The following is a 12,924-nucleotide window of genomic DNA, read 5'->3' as shown; positions in this document are numbered from 1 at the left end:
ATATGCACACACACACACACACACACGAAAAAGGATAAAAAAAAAAAAAAAAACACTCATCATTTACATAAGTCATTTACATAAGCCAAATACACTGCCTGGCCAAAAAAAAAAAAAAGTCGCTACCTGGATTTAAGTGCTATGATCTGGGGTTGTTGCTATTGGTCAAGTCTAGGTTCAGCAACAGTATGTGCTCAAAGAATGAGGTCAGCTGACTACCTGAATATACTGAGTGACCAGGTTATTCCATCAATGGATTTTTTTCTTCCCTGATGGCACGGGCAGGGGCGCCGCTCACAATTTTGGGCCTTATGACAAAATATGAGGTTGGGCCCCCCTACCACACCAAAGCAGATCTCTGGGGGCCCCTAAAGTGCGTGGGCCCTCAGAATTGTCCTAACTTTCCCCCTCTTAGCGGCGCCACTGGGCATGGGCATATTCCAAGATGACAATGCCAGGATTCATCGGGCTCAAATTGTGAAAGATTGGTTCAAGGAGCATGAGACATAATTTCCACACATGGATTGGCCACCACAGATTCCAGACCTTAACCCCATTGAGAATCTTTGGGATGTGCTGGAGAAGGCTCAGACTCTACCATCATCAATGCAAGATCTTGGTGAAAAATTACAGTTTTTTACAGACGCTAGGACACATTTCTCAATACTTAGGTCACTTTTGCAAAACTCTTCACACAATTCTCCTAACCGACTTTCAGCTTGGCAAAGCAGTTCATTTCACATTCAAAATGCACTACAACTACCAAAACACTTTATTCAGGTCTCAAATAAACTAATTCTTCCAGAACACTAGCAAAGGTTGAGAGCCGACAAACACACTTTGTCACCCACAAAACAATGACCTAAAAACACTAACAACAGTCAGGACACATCTCTGTTTATAATTGCAATATATATTGTTTATAACTGCAATATATGTTACTGGAATGAATCAGACATGATGCAGAATTCGTCAATATTTTATGTTGTTTATTTATTTTTATTTATTTTTTTGCACTAAGTAATTCCAAAATACAAGAATTTGTATACACACCATCCACTGATACAGATTCAATAGTAATGCTAATCTACTGCATTTTTAGATTTGAAATATGTTTCAATAAAATATTGCTGTTGAATTTTGCTGTCTTATTCAGTTTTGCATTATGTTATTGTTTTGAACATAAGTTTAACAGTTTTGAAAACAGTATGTAAGCACGTACAAAATGTCCTGTACGTACAAAGATTTTTGGCAGTTGTTGTGTCTGAGTGAGAAAAGAATTCATGAAATTTGAGACACGTAGTCATTGAATGCATTTTGTGCCAAAACAATGATAATTGATCCTCAGTTTAGCCCACATAGACTTCTGTTGTGCTCACTGTGTGAAGAGTTTTGCAAAAGTGACCTAAGTATTGAGAAATGTGTCCTAGCGTCTGTAAAAAACTGTAATGCAACACTGGATGGAAATAAATCTTATGACACTGCAGAGGCTTATCGAAACAATGCCACAGCGAATGCGTGCCGTAATCAAAGCTAAAGGCGGTGTAAAGAAATATTAGAGTGTATGGCCTTTTTTTTGGTGGAAACTTTTTTTTTGGCCAGGCAATGTATATTTACATAAGCAAAATATATTTATTCACCTATTGAACAGTGCAAAGTCTCAAACACAGTTCTACTTATATGGTAACTAATTGTGATCATCAGGGGAAGCAATTAGTAATTAGTATTTCTTGATTGAAAACTCAGCAATTTGTAACTTACAAATGACCAGACAACAATCAGTCAAGTTGAAAATGCATGGACATAATGAATGATTCATTGATTAAACATTAAGATCAGTTGAATTAAATGACAGACAAATGTATTCAACTGAATGATAAGAGATGCAAATCAAAAATTTGATAGTGATAACATTATGAAAGGCAGTTACTGTAAATGAAACATTTATTTAGACGAAACACGTATTTTGTGTAGTGAAAAGGATATTTTGTGATTATGTGTATTGTACTAACACAATTGAAAATATGCTTAAATGTTTGAAAAAAGTGCACCTTTGATGATCTGTTGTGATATAAGTACTAAGAGTTTTGAAAATGTACCAATTGCTTGTGAAAACTGCGCCAAACCAATTAAAAAAAACTGTAATAATCAAGTGTATGCAAACTTTTTTTTTTTTTAATGTGGACCTTTTATACAGTCAGCTATTATTTTCTCTTGTGGGCTATATGTACTGTAAACATCCTTTATGTGAAATATCTTATTCAGGTCAGTACTACATAAAAATAACATCCCATACATTCCTCTTTTTTTGATAATATAATTGACATTTAGCAGATTCTGAAAGGTGTATGCAAACTTTTGACCTCAACTGTTTAACCTGCATGAGCTTCTCTGATGTTCGTGCAAATGAGTTTTTTATCAATATTTGGATTGACTTGATCATCAGGGTGAAAAGGGAGACTTTGGAGAAACCGGTGAACCTGGAGAGAGGGGGGAGAAAGGAGAAATGGGTCTCTCTGGTCCTTCTGTAAGCATTCAAAGTGATAAATCTATTAAGTCTTCTCATCTCCTATTATATTATCATTTATAATATCAATCAAATGTCTCATAGGGAATGGATGGGCAGAAAGGAGAGAAAGGAGACTCTATACTAGAAGACAATCTGGTTAGTACAGTTGCACCCACATTTTTGATTCATTAATATTGAAGTATTAGAAGTACCGTTATATTTAGTTGTGGTTTTATTGCCTATAGGTTCAGATGATTTCACAGCCTGGACCACCAGGGCCTCCAGGTCCACCAGGACCACCTGGATACATGGTGAGGCACATTTATCAGTTGATCTGATGACTGATGATAGTTTTTTTGCTATTTATTTGCAAGATCTTGACTTGAGTGATATCATAACATTATTCAAAGTGACAGTTGTTATGTGTGTTTTAGGGTCATCGTGGCTTGCCAGGCTCTAAAGTATGTGTATTATTTTTTTTTTAATCAAACTTTTTGTCTTGACATGAAACACACGTCATCATAAAACAAATTTAAAAGGATAGTTCACTCAAAAATGAAAATTCTATTAGTAATTACTCACCCTCATGTTGTCCCAAACCCGTAAGACCTTTGTTCATCTTTGGAACACAAATTAAGATATTTTTGATGAAATCCGAGGGCTTTCTGACCCTGCATAGACAGCAATGGAAATACCACATTCAAGGCCTAGAAAGGTAGTAAGGACATCATTAAAATAGTCCATGTGACATCAGTTAATGTTATGAAGCTACGAGGATACTTTCTGTGCGCAAAGAAAACAAAATTAACAACCTTATTCAACAATTTCTTCTCTCCCTCGTCAGTCTTCGACGTGCGTTCACATACGTACCTTTGATTTTTGGGTGAACTATTCCTTTAACTACTTTAAACTCCCTAATGAATGTTTGGAGATATCCAGTAAAATTGTACTCCATGCAATGTATCAGTCTAATGCTGTTAAATCTCTCATAGGGTGATCCAGGGGAGAGTATTAAAGGAGAGAAGGGAGAAACTGGGTCTGCAGGACTACAAGTGAGACCACATCTAATCCCATAATGCACCAGTCCAGGATTTAAAAACAAAAGCAATATTCACAAAAGCAATATGTAAGATTGGCCCGTGGATGTTATGATTGTGGTGTTATCCATACTCATAACATCTGTGAGCCATAACCGTATTGTATCCAATGTTTTATACCTATTATTATGTTTTATAGGGCCTTCAGGGTCCTCAGGGGCCCCCGGGAGCAACAGGATTAGTTGGTCTTCCCGGCACAAAGGGCGAAAAGGTAAATCAAATCCATTATGGTTAAGCAGATGTATTTCATTATTTTTATCAATTATATTTTATTTCATTTTTGTAACCATTCTGTGTCTGCTTTATGAATTCATTTTTGCTTTGATCTGATAAATGTCAAATGTAATACCTTAACCTAACTGTAAAGTAATATTACATTGGTACTTTCCAGATAAGCCACGCATAAAATATAAATGTAGCTAAAATTACTTTTGTCTGCTTTACAGGGAAAACAAGGGGAACCTGGATTAGATGTAAGCGTTTATTTATTTTTACTTGCTTGCATGCTTACTGTACATTCAGTACATCTTAAGGATTGTGAATCTTTTGTTTTCCAATGGATGTAAATCTGTTTTACTGTAGGGTTTTCCTGGCATTAAGGGAGACAGGGGTGATCGTGGAGACAAAGGAGATAAGGTACTGCATCACATTTACCTCGGATAATCAATGAAGCTTGCATACAAGTTTAGAAAACAAATGATTCTGATCCTGTCAATCCTCTTGTTTACAGGGAGATCGTGGTCCTGTTGGAAAGAGAGGGCTAAAGGGAAGGAAAGGAGAACAGGGGCCACCGGGTCTGGACCAGCCCTGTCCTGTGGTGCGTGTTATAGCTGCTTTTCAGATGTTTATATGTGTTGATGAGTTACAGATTCATACTGCTGAAAATCCATTGAAAAAACATCCCGGGTAATTCTGTCAGGAACAACAAAGTGTGCTAATCTGGGAGCACAGACATTTCACAGACTTCTTTTTCCCTTTTCCACCTTTCCTCACCTTTCTTCTGTATGTTTCTATAGGCTGATGTTCTGTTTCGGTTTCTCTTTGATTGGTCTCTCTAGCGTGAGTGTGTGTGTGTTGTTTGTTTTTAGTCATTATGGGAGTGTATATTGTATATGTGTGCTCTCGCTGACAGGGAGCTGATGGATGTAAAAAAGAGGCAGTGGAAATGGGGCAGCCGGCCCCTGAGGCCCCCTGCCCACTGGTACAGTATATCTGCCTGCTTCTCTTTCTGCTCTGTTTATACCTGAAGATTTCTGACACTTCCTGCTTTTGACTTTTAACTTCTTTTAAACTATCCTGCATCTGCCATATACATACTGGTACCGTTCAAATGTTTGGGGCCAAAAGATTTATTTATTTGAAAGAAATCAATTTTTTTCTTTAGCAAGAATGCATTATAGGATTACTTCCATCCAGAATTAAAATTCTCTGATCATTTACTCACGCCTATGTCATGCAAGATGTCCATGTCTTTCTTTCTTCAGTCAAAATGCTTAATGGGCCCAGTTTCAAAGCAGCTTCAAAGGGCTCTACACGATCCCACCCGAGGAATAAGGGTCTTATCTAGCGAAATGATGATCTTTCCAACATGATTATTAAAAGCATGAAGTCAAGTTAGTGCAAGACATGCATTTGTGGTTAAAACTAGAGTATTCCTCTGCTGAGATCATGAGAGCCGTTTAAAGCTGCACTGAAATTGGACCTTCAACCCATTGAAGTCCACTATATGGAGAAAAATCCTGGAATGTTTCCCTCAAAAACCTTTCTTTTTTTAACTGAAGAAATAAAGACACGAACATCTTGGATGACCTATAAGGGTTTTTGATCCATAAAATACTAAATTTGACGAGAAACTTTGTAACTTAGCAAGCAAAATCTCATTAATATGTTATTAGTGCTACTTCATAACACAGCATTGATGTGATGAGTTGTGCAAGCATGTACATAAAAAAAATGTGATCTTTTGCTGTTTTTGGGTTGATGCCTACTTATTTAATAATTTAATCATGTATGTGTTTTTAGCCAAATAATTGATATGATTTTGTGTGCAGTGTTTGCTTACAGACAGTTGCCAAAGTTTTACTTTATAATTTTTAAACCATTTCAACACATGAATTTGTTCATTCAAGTAGAAGTTCACTTCCTGAACAAAAATGTACAGATAATTACTCAGCCCCTTGTCATCCAAGATGTTTGTGTCTTTCTTTCTTCAGTCGTAAAGAAACTGTTTCTTGAGGAAAACATTTCAGGAATTATCTCCATATAGTGGACTTCAATGGTGCCTCCAAGCTTGAACTTCCAAAATACAGTTTAAATGCAGATTTAAAGGGCTCTAAGTGATCCCAGCTGACAAAGTAGGGTCTTATCCAGCAAAACTATCTGTCATTTTCTAAAGAAATTGACCATTTTTATTTTCTTCTCCAACTTCAAAATCATCCTACATCACTGTTTTACCTTTAGGTCATTTGATCTTCTTTGCATGTTCACTTTGTAAACATTGGGTCAGTACTTCTACAGTGATGTAGGGCAATTTTGAAAATGAGAAAGGAGTTTTTGGACATACCCTAACTGTCTTGACCCAGATTACACAGAGTTCGCATGTGCATCACAGAGAAAAGACAAGACAAGCATTTGAGGATAAGAAGTATATAAATTGTCAATTTGTTTAGAATATGACTGATCGTTTTGCTAGATAAAACCCTTCTTCCTCAGCTGGGATCGTTTAGAGCCATTTGGCCGCATTTAAACTGCATTTTGAAAGTTCAAACCTGGGGGCACCATTGAAGTCCACTATATTAACATGATTCCTAAAATGTTTTCCTCAAAAAACAATTCTTATCGACTGAGAAAAGAAAGACATATTTGATGACAAGAAGGGGGTGAGTAAATTACCTGTAAATTTGTGTTCTGGAAGTGAACTTTTCCTTTAAAATTGCAATACAATTGAAAATAGATTCTCTGCTCTTACACCCATTTTTTTTTTACTTTGAAGGGTCCTGATGGACTTCCAATACCAGGTTGCTGGCACAAGGTTAGTGAAAAAGCATTTATGAAACTTGAATATTCCATAACCATCTACAGTTTGTGTGTGTGACTTTAACATTAACAACTGCCTATTTAAATGAATGGACTGCAGTGTGCATCAGTACACATGCCACATACAGTTGCAATCAAAATTATTCAACCCCCTGACCTGAAAGCCATTTTGCTACAGAGAACATTTTGTGAAAACAATTCAACAAAGTTTATTAATACACATAAGAATAATTCTAAAAACGTAAGTTGATGTATAATGAAAAAAACTCAATTTTGCTCTAAATGTTCATGTTCAAAAGTCAAATTTGGTGCAGAATCTTTTATAAACACTGCTTGGAAATCTTGGCCCATTCCTCGTCTAAGTTTTCAGATCATTGATAATCTTTGGTTTTCACTTTGCCTCTGCTTTCTTCAAATCCAACCAAATATTTTCAATGAGAATTAAATCTGGAGACGGAACAGGCCACTCAAGAACATTCTGATCCCTGAACCAGATTTGGATGACTGTCCTGCAGGAAAGTCCATTCATCATTCAGTTTCAATCTTTGCACCAAAGGCATCACAGTTATTGCCAAAATGGCCTGATATTTCAAAGAATCCATGATGTCCTTCATACAGTCATGATTTCCACTTCCTGCAACAGTAAAACATTACAGGACTGGTCCACCTTAATGGTTGACTATGGAGATGGTGTTCTTCTGCTCATAAGTTTTGTGATCAGTCATAAACAAATTGACAATTTATTTACTTTTTAACCTCAACCGCTTGTCTTGTCTTTTCTCTGTGATGCACATGCGAACTCTGTGTAATCTGGGTCAAGACAGTTAGGGTATGTCCAAAAACTCCCATCTCATTTTCTTCTCCAACATCAAAATTGCCCTACATCACTGTAGAAGTGCCGACCCAATGTTTACAAAGTGAACATGCTAAGAAGATCAAATGACCTAAAGGTAAAACAGTGATGTAGGACGATTTTGAAGTTGGCGAAGTAAATGAAAATGGTCAATTTCTTTAGAAAATGACAGATAGTTTTGCTAGATAAGACCCTACTTTGTCAGCTGGGATCACTTAGAGCCCTTTAAATCTGCATTTAAACTGTATTTTGGAAGTTCAAGCTTGGAGGCACCATTAAAGTCCACTATATGGAGATAATTCCTGAAATGTTTTCCTCAAGTAACAATTTCTTTACGACTGAAGAAAGAAAGATCCATAAGCTGATCCAAAAAGTTCCAGTTTGGTCTAACCTCTCCATAAAACATTCTTGCAGAACTCCACAGATCTATCTAAATGAATGTTAGCGTGTTCAAGTCAGCGTGTTAAGTTCTTCTTGGTCAAGAGTGGCATTTGACAAGATGCCCCAACATGAAAGCCATGCTTGTCTACTGTTCTTCTTATACTCTGCTTTGAATTTTTTTTGGGTCTTGAAAGTCTTTGGCTGTACATTGCAGGTTTTTCCTCAGTTGTTCTGACCAAACATTTTATAATACTGAGGTTTTTTGTTCAACACCCTCAAATGTTTTCTGGTAAGGCGTCCAGCTGTGCCTCGAGGAACTTTTAATGACTTTTTAAAATTTTCATATAGCCTTAGACTTTAGCTTTAACACCATACAAATAAGTGACTAAAAAACACCAATGTTGTATAGGGGGTTAAATATTCATGACATAGCTGTGTTATTAAAAGAACTCAAAATATTACATTATATATTGACATTATCACTTTTATTATGCCAGCAATCTGTTATAGATGCAAGTTTTGTGAAATCCCAGATCTTCAGAAAATCACTGCAGTCTCTAGGAGGGGTTGAATAATTTTGATTGCAACTGTAGCTCTCTTATGCTGCTTTTTATTGGATTTAATTTTGGATTTGGCTTTGCTCATCACTAATATCGTTTGTTTGTTTGTTGTTTCTTTTGCAGTGATGTGTAACCTGGGGCATGTCGTCTGTACATATTGATGTGATATATATTGCAATTTCATACAGCTTTTTCACTTTTATATTTTTACATTTTATAAAGACAAGAGACTTCGATGAACATTCATCAGTATTATTTTTTTAATAAACCTTTTTTATCAGAAATTGTGGACCAAATAGTGGATGCTGCATTTGGGTTATTAAATCCAAAGAATGTCTCTTTTTTTATTCCTGGAGCATTAATGGACAGTATTGTTCACCATAAGATGCCTGTGAATGTTGCATGGGCATGATGGACTGACCCGCTCAACTGGTGCCAATATGAGAATTTTGCATCATATCCAATTTTGTTTTTAAAGGAGCAAGGAATGCTTCAGAAACTCAAGAGGAAACGTCTCTCTCAGCCTTGATTTTCTTCAAGAACCCAAGGAGTTTAAATGACTTTACGGTCCCTCAAGTGACAGCATCTCAATAATACTGGTTAATATTGACTGTCCTCAATATGCAGGTCGAATGAGGGTGCAGACAGCCCCTCGCTATGGTCAATATTTTTCATGGAGGAGCTTAATTGAGCTTTTGGAGATGATAAGAAATCAGGGATTGGCCTTATGGATGCAGTTGCTCCATGGGATGGCAACAGCAGCCTGATATAAGAGGCTCTGGCATGAAGATGATACAGAACAGGTCATATTTTGAGAATATTAATGAACAGTAATTTATAATGATTTCTTATGTGTTACTGTTTTCTGCTTGTTTTTTTTACCCGTAAGCAAACGCAAAGCATCTGGAATTGACTCGCAAAGACTTTTGGATGGCGAGCATTTACTCATTAATGCACAAATCATTGACAATGAAATAATAAAATACTACATCTGTTTTAAATCAGTGCAGCATATAGTGAGCGAGAATAGTGTGTTATATTGTACCTGTTTATTTTTACCACTGCATCCATGTTTCGTTGCTCACATTTGTTGTATGAGATGCAGTATATGTTGACTGTGACTACCTGCCGTTGTTTTGAACGTCACAATCCTTGATGCATATTCCATATTATTGTTCATAGTAATTTATGATATATACTGATGTGCTTTTTGAAGATGGCCAGAACTCGAGGTGTTTTCGTAACCTCAGTTCAGCCATTATGAGGACTCAAGTTGAAGGCTGTTTTTAAGTTTGACAAAGTATTGCTCTATTATCTTTCATAGCATGAAAGCAAAGAAAACATATCTCATTTTCTTTCTTTGGCTTTCCGAGATTTAACACAGAGAAAAGACATCCAGTCGAGATGTTTTTTAAAGACATTTTAGCATGTTCTGCATACATTTCCATGATGGTGTACCCTCGTTCAGGGATTTGAAACCATTCTACATAAGCTTTTCTCAAATATTTATTGTTAGTAATCAAATAGCCCGTGGTCAGATCATGTAAAAGTTCTTATATGCATAACATATATGTTACAAATAATTCATTTGAATTTTTATAAGCCTGTCTTTGGTGTTAAATGGCTGAGAAAATGTTTAATGTCATGATTTATGCAACTGTAACAAAGAATCGTGATTGACCAATATTTCACCATTTTAGAAACAAAACAGAATGGAAGTACGTTTTCGGAACATTTTATTGTTTCGCTTTTTCTTTGAAGTTTTTTTTTTTTTCAGCACAAATAATGTTTGATTTTGAAGATACTGAAAGGTGATTTTGAAGATATTTTGCTGCTGAAACAGTGTTTGTATTTAATAGTTGATATGAGGTAAGGAAAACAGCCTTTCCGACTGCCTGACAGCCATTACATGCATTGGTTTGCTTTCAAAGATGTTTTATAAAATAGAAATTAAAGTTTGTTACTAGTAAACTAGTAAACTGTCTTTTCTTTAGCCTTGGTGTTTCAAACGTTCTCCACGATTCGCTGTAAATCTTCATTTAGCCCTGTTTCTCGAACACTTTTCACAGTTAAATCAGTTCCTGATGAATGAAATCAAATCCTGCTCTTTTTCATCATTGCATAAATATTAGTTTCACTTGAAAGTGTGTCACATTGCGCAAGTAATGAGTAAGAGTTTTCTGTTCAAATGCCAAGGTAATTAGGTCATGACATACTTTTTTTTTTTTGCTTTTGACAAATAAAAGGTCTTTTGTTGCACCATTACAACATCCTACAATAAAGCATTCATTAATCAAAAAAACATCTCTGCTTTAGATATTGTGGGATCTGTGATGTCACATGGACAAATATATTTGCATATAATCATATATAAGCCCCACCCACGTGCGTTCAGTCGCTTAACAGCTGACACCAATCCACACCAGACCTGAAAATCAAATCAAAAGGTGAGACTGGGGATGGTTGTAACATTTTTGACATTTCTGTCTGGATCTTAGAGCTCTTTTAAGTCTGAGCGTTCAAAATGTGATTCAAAAAGTGCTTGCTATTAAATAGCGTAGTTGTTTTCTTTGCCGTACAAATAGAAACTGCATGGTTTAGTTTTAAATATGAGGAGTGAACATACCCTGGGGTGAGATGTAACAATATGCAACAAGGATTATGACACAAAAAAGCTTTTTATCCAACACTATTAAACATAAATTGCGTGTATTTGTGTGTGTGTGTGTGTGTGTGTGTGTGTGTGTGTGTGTATGTGTGTGTTACATTCAGTTTTGGGGGTACGGTGGCCGAGAGAGCTCAACGCGCTGCAACTTAAGAAAACACATGCAAACAGAAAAAAACGACAACAAATAAAAAAAAAACATCTTCATCAGTTTGACAACACAGGCGCTGCAAATCCTCGCAATGCAAACACAAATACGGAAACGCGCTGCAAACACAAAAACGCGCTGCAAACACAAAAAGCGCTGCAAACACAAAAACGCACTGCAAACACAAAAACGCGTTGCAAACACAAAAACGTGCTGCAAACACAAAAAATGCGCTGCAAACACAAAAAAGAGCTGCAAACACAAAAACGCGCTGCAAACACAAAAAAGTGCTGCAAACACAAAAACGTGCTGCAAACACAAAAAACGTGCTGCAAACACAAAAACGTGCTGCAAACACAAAAACGTGCTGCAAACACAAAAAAGTGCTGCAAACACAAAAACGTGCTGCAAACACAAAAAACGTGCTGCAAACACAAAAAACGTGCTGCAAACACAAAAAGCGCTGCAAACACAAAAACGTGCTGCAAACACAAAAACGCGCTGCAAACACAAAAAAGCGCTGCAAACACAAAAACGCGCTGCAAACACAAAAAAGTGCTGCAAACACAAAAACGTGCTGCAAACACAAAAAACGTGCTGCAAACACAAAAAAGTGCTGCAAACACAAAAACGTGCTGCAAACACAAAAAACGTGCTGCAAACACAAAAAAGTGCTGCAAACACAAAAAAGCGCTGCAAACACAAAAACGCGCTGCAAACACAAAAAAGTGCTGCAAACACAAAAACGTGCTGCAAACACAAAAAACGCGCTGCAAACACAAAAAAGTGCTGCAAACACAAAAACGTGCTGCAAACAAAAAACGTGCTGCAAACACAAAAAAGTGCTGCAAACACAAAAACGTGCTGCAAACACAAAAAACGCGCTGCAAACACAAAAAGCGCTGCAAACACAAAAACGTGCTGCAAACACAAAAACGTGCTGCAAACACAAAAACGTGCTGCAAACACAAAAAATGCGCTGCAAACACAAAAAAGCGCTGCAAACACAAAAACGCGCTGCAAACACAAAAAAGTGCTGCAAACACAAAAACGTGCTGCAAACACAAAAAACGTGCTGCAAACACAAAAAAGTGCTGCAAACACAAAAACGTGCTGCAAACACAAAAAACGTGCTGCAAACACAAAAAAGTGCTGCAAACACAAAAACGTGCTGCAAACACAAAAACGTGCTGCAAACACAAAAAAGTGCTGCAAACACAAAAAACGTGCTGCAAACACAAAAAAGTGCTGCAAACACAAAAACGTGCTGCAAACACAAAAAACGTGCTGCAAACACAAAAAAGTGCTGCAAACACAAAAACGTGCTGCAAACACAAAAAACGTGCTGCAAACACAAAAAAGTGCTGCAAACACAAAAACGTGCTGCAAACACAAAAAACGTGCTGCAAACACAAAAAGCGCTGAAAAAACAAAAACGTGCTGCAAACAAAAAAGTGCTGCAAACACAAAAAACGTGCTGCAAACACAAAAAAGTGCTGCAAACACAAAAACGTGCTGCAAACACAAAAAACGTGCTGCAAACACAAAAAAGTGCTGCAAACACAAAAAAAGCGCTGCAAACACAAAAACGCGCTGCAAACACAAAAAAAGCGCTGCAAACACAAAAACGTGCTGCAAACACAAAAAAGCGCTGCAAACACAAAAAGCGCTGCAA

At 36.7% G+C, this 12,924-nt stretch overlaps 1 protein-coding gene across 1 annotated transcript in view; it reads left to right on the top strand.

Annotated features, from left to right (window-relative positions):
• Nucleotides 1-10,633, top strand: part of col23a1a (collagen type XXIII alpha 1 chain a) — a 16,463-nt gene extending 5,830 nt beyond the window's left edge. Inside the window, exons 2-13 of the mRNA XM_073820211.1 lie at nt 2,447-2,527; nt 2,612-2,665; nt 2,755-2,820; nt 2,944-2,970; nt 3,502-3,561; nt 3,746-3,817; nt 4,053-4,079; nt 4,189-4,242; nt 4,337-4,423; nt 4,739-4,807; nt 6,599-6,637; nt 8,915-10,633. Coding sequence (XP_073676312.1) covers nt 2,447-2,527; nt 2,612-2,665; nt 2,755-2,820; nt 2,944-2,970; nt 3,502-3,561; nt 3,746-3,817; nt 4,053-4,079; nt 4,189-4,242; nt 4,337-4,423; nt 4,739-4,807; nt 6,599-6,637; nt 8,915-8,965 — 687 coding nt within the window. The 3' untranslated portion in view covers nt 8,966-10,633. The remainder of the gene's footprint in view (nt 1-2,446; nt 2,528-2,611; nt 2,666-2,754; nt 2,821-2,943; nt 2,971-3,501; nt 3,562-3,745; nt 3,818-4,052; nt 4,080-4,188; nt 4,243-4,336; nt 4,424-4,738; nt 4,808-6,598; nt 6,638-8,914) is intronic.
• The last annotated feature ends 2,291 nt before the right edge of the window (nt 10,634-12,924 follow it).

Source organism: Garra rufa, chromosome 16 (assembly GCF_049309525.1).
Source record: "Garra rufa chromosome 16, GarRuf1.0, whole genome shotgun sequence".
Taxonomy (NCBI): Eukaryota; Metazoa; Chordata; class Actinopteri; order Cypriniformes; family Cyprinidae; genus Garra; species Garra rufa.
Note: the sequence above shows the minus strand (reverse complement) of the source record. Positions and strands in the feature narration are given on the sequence as shown.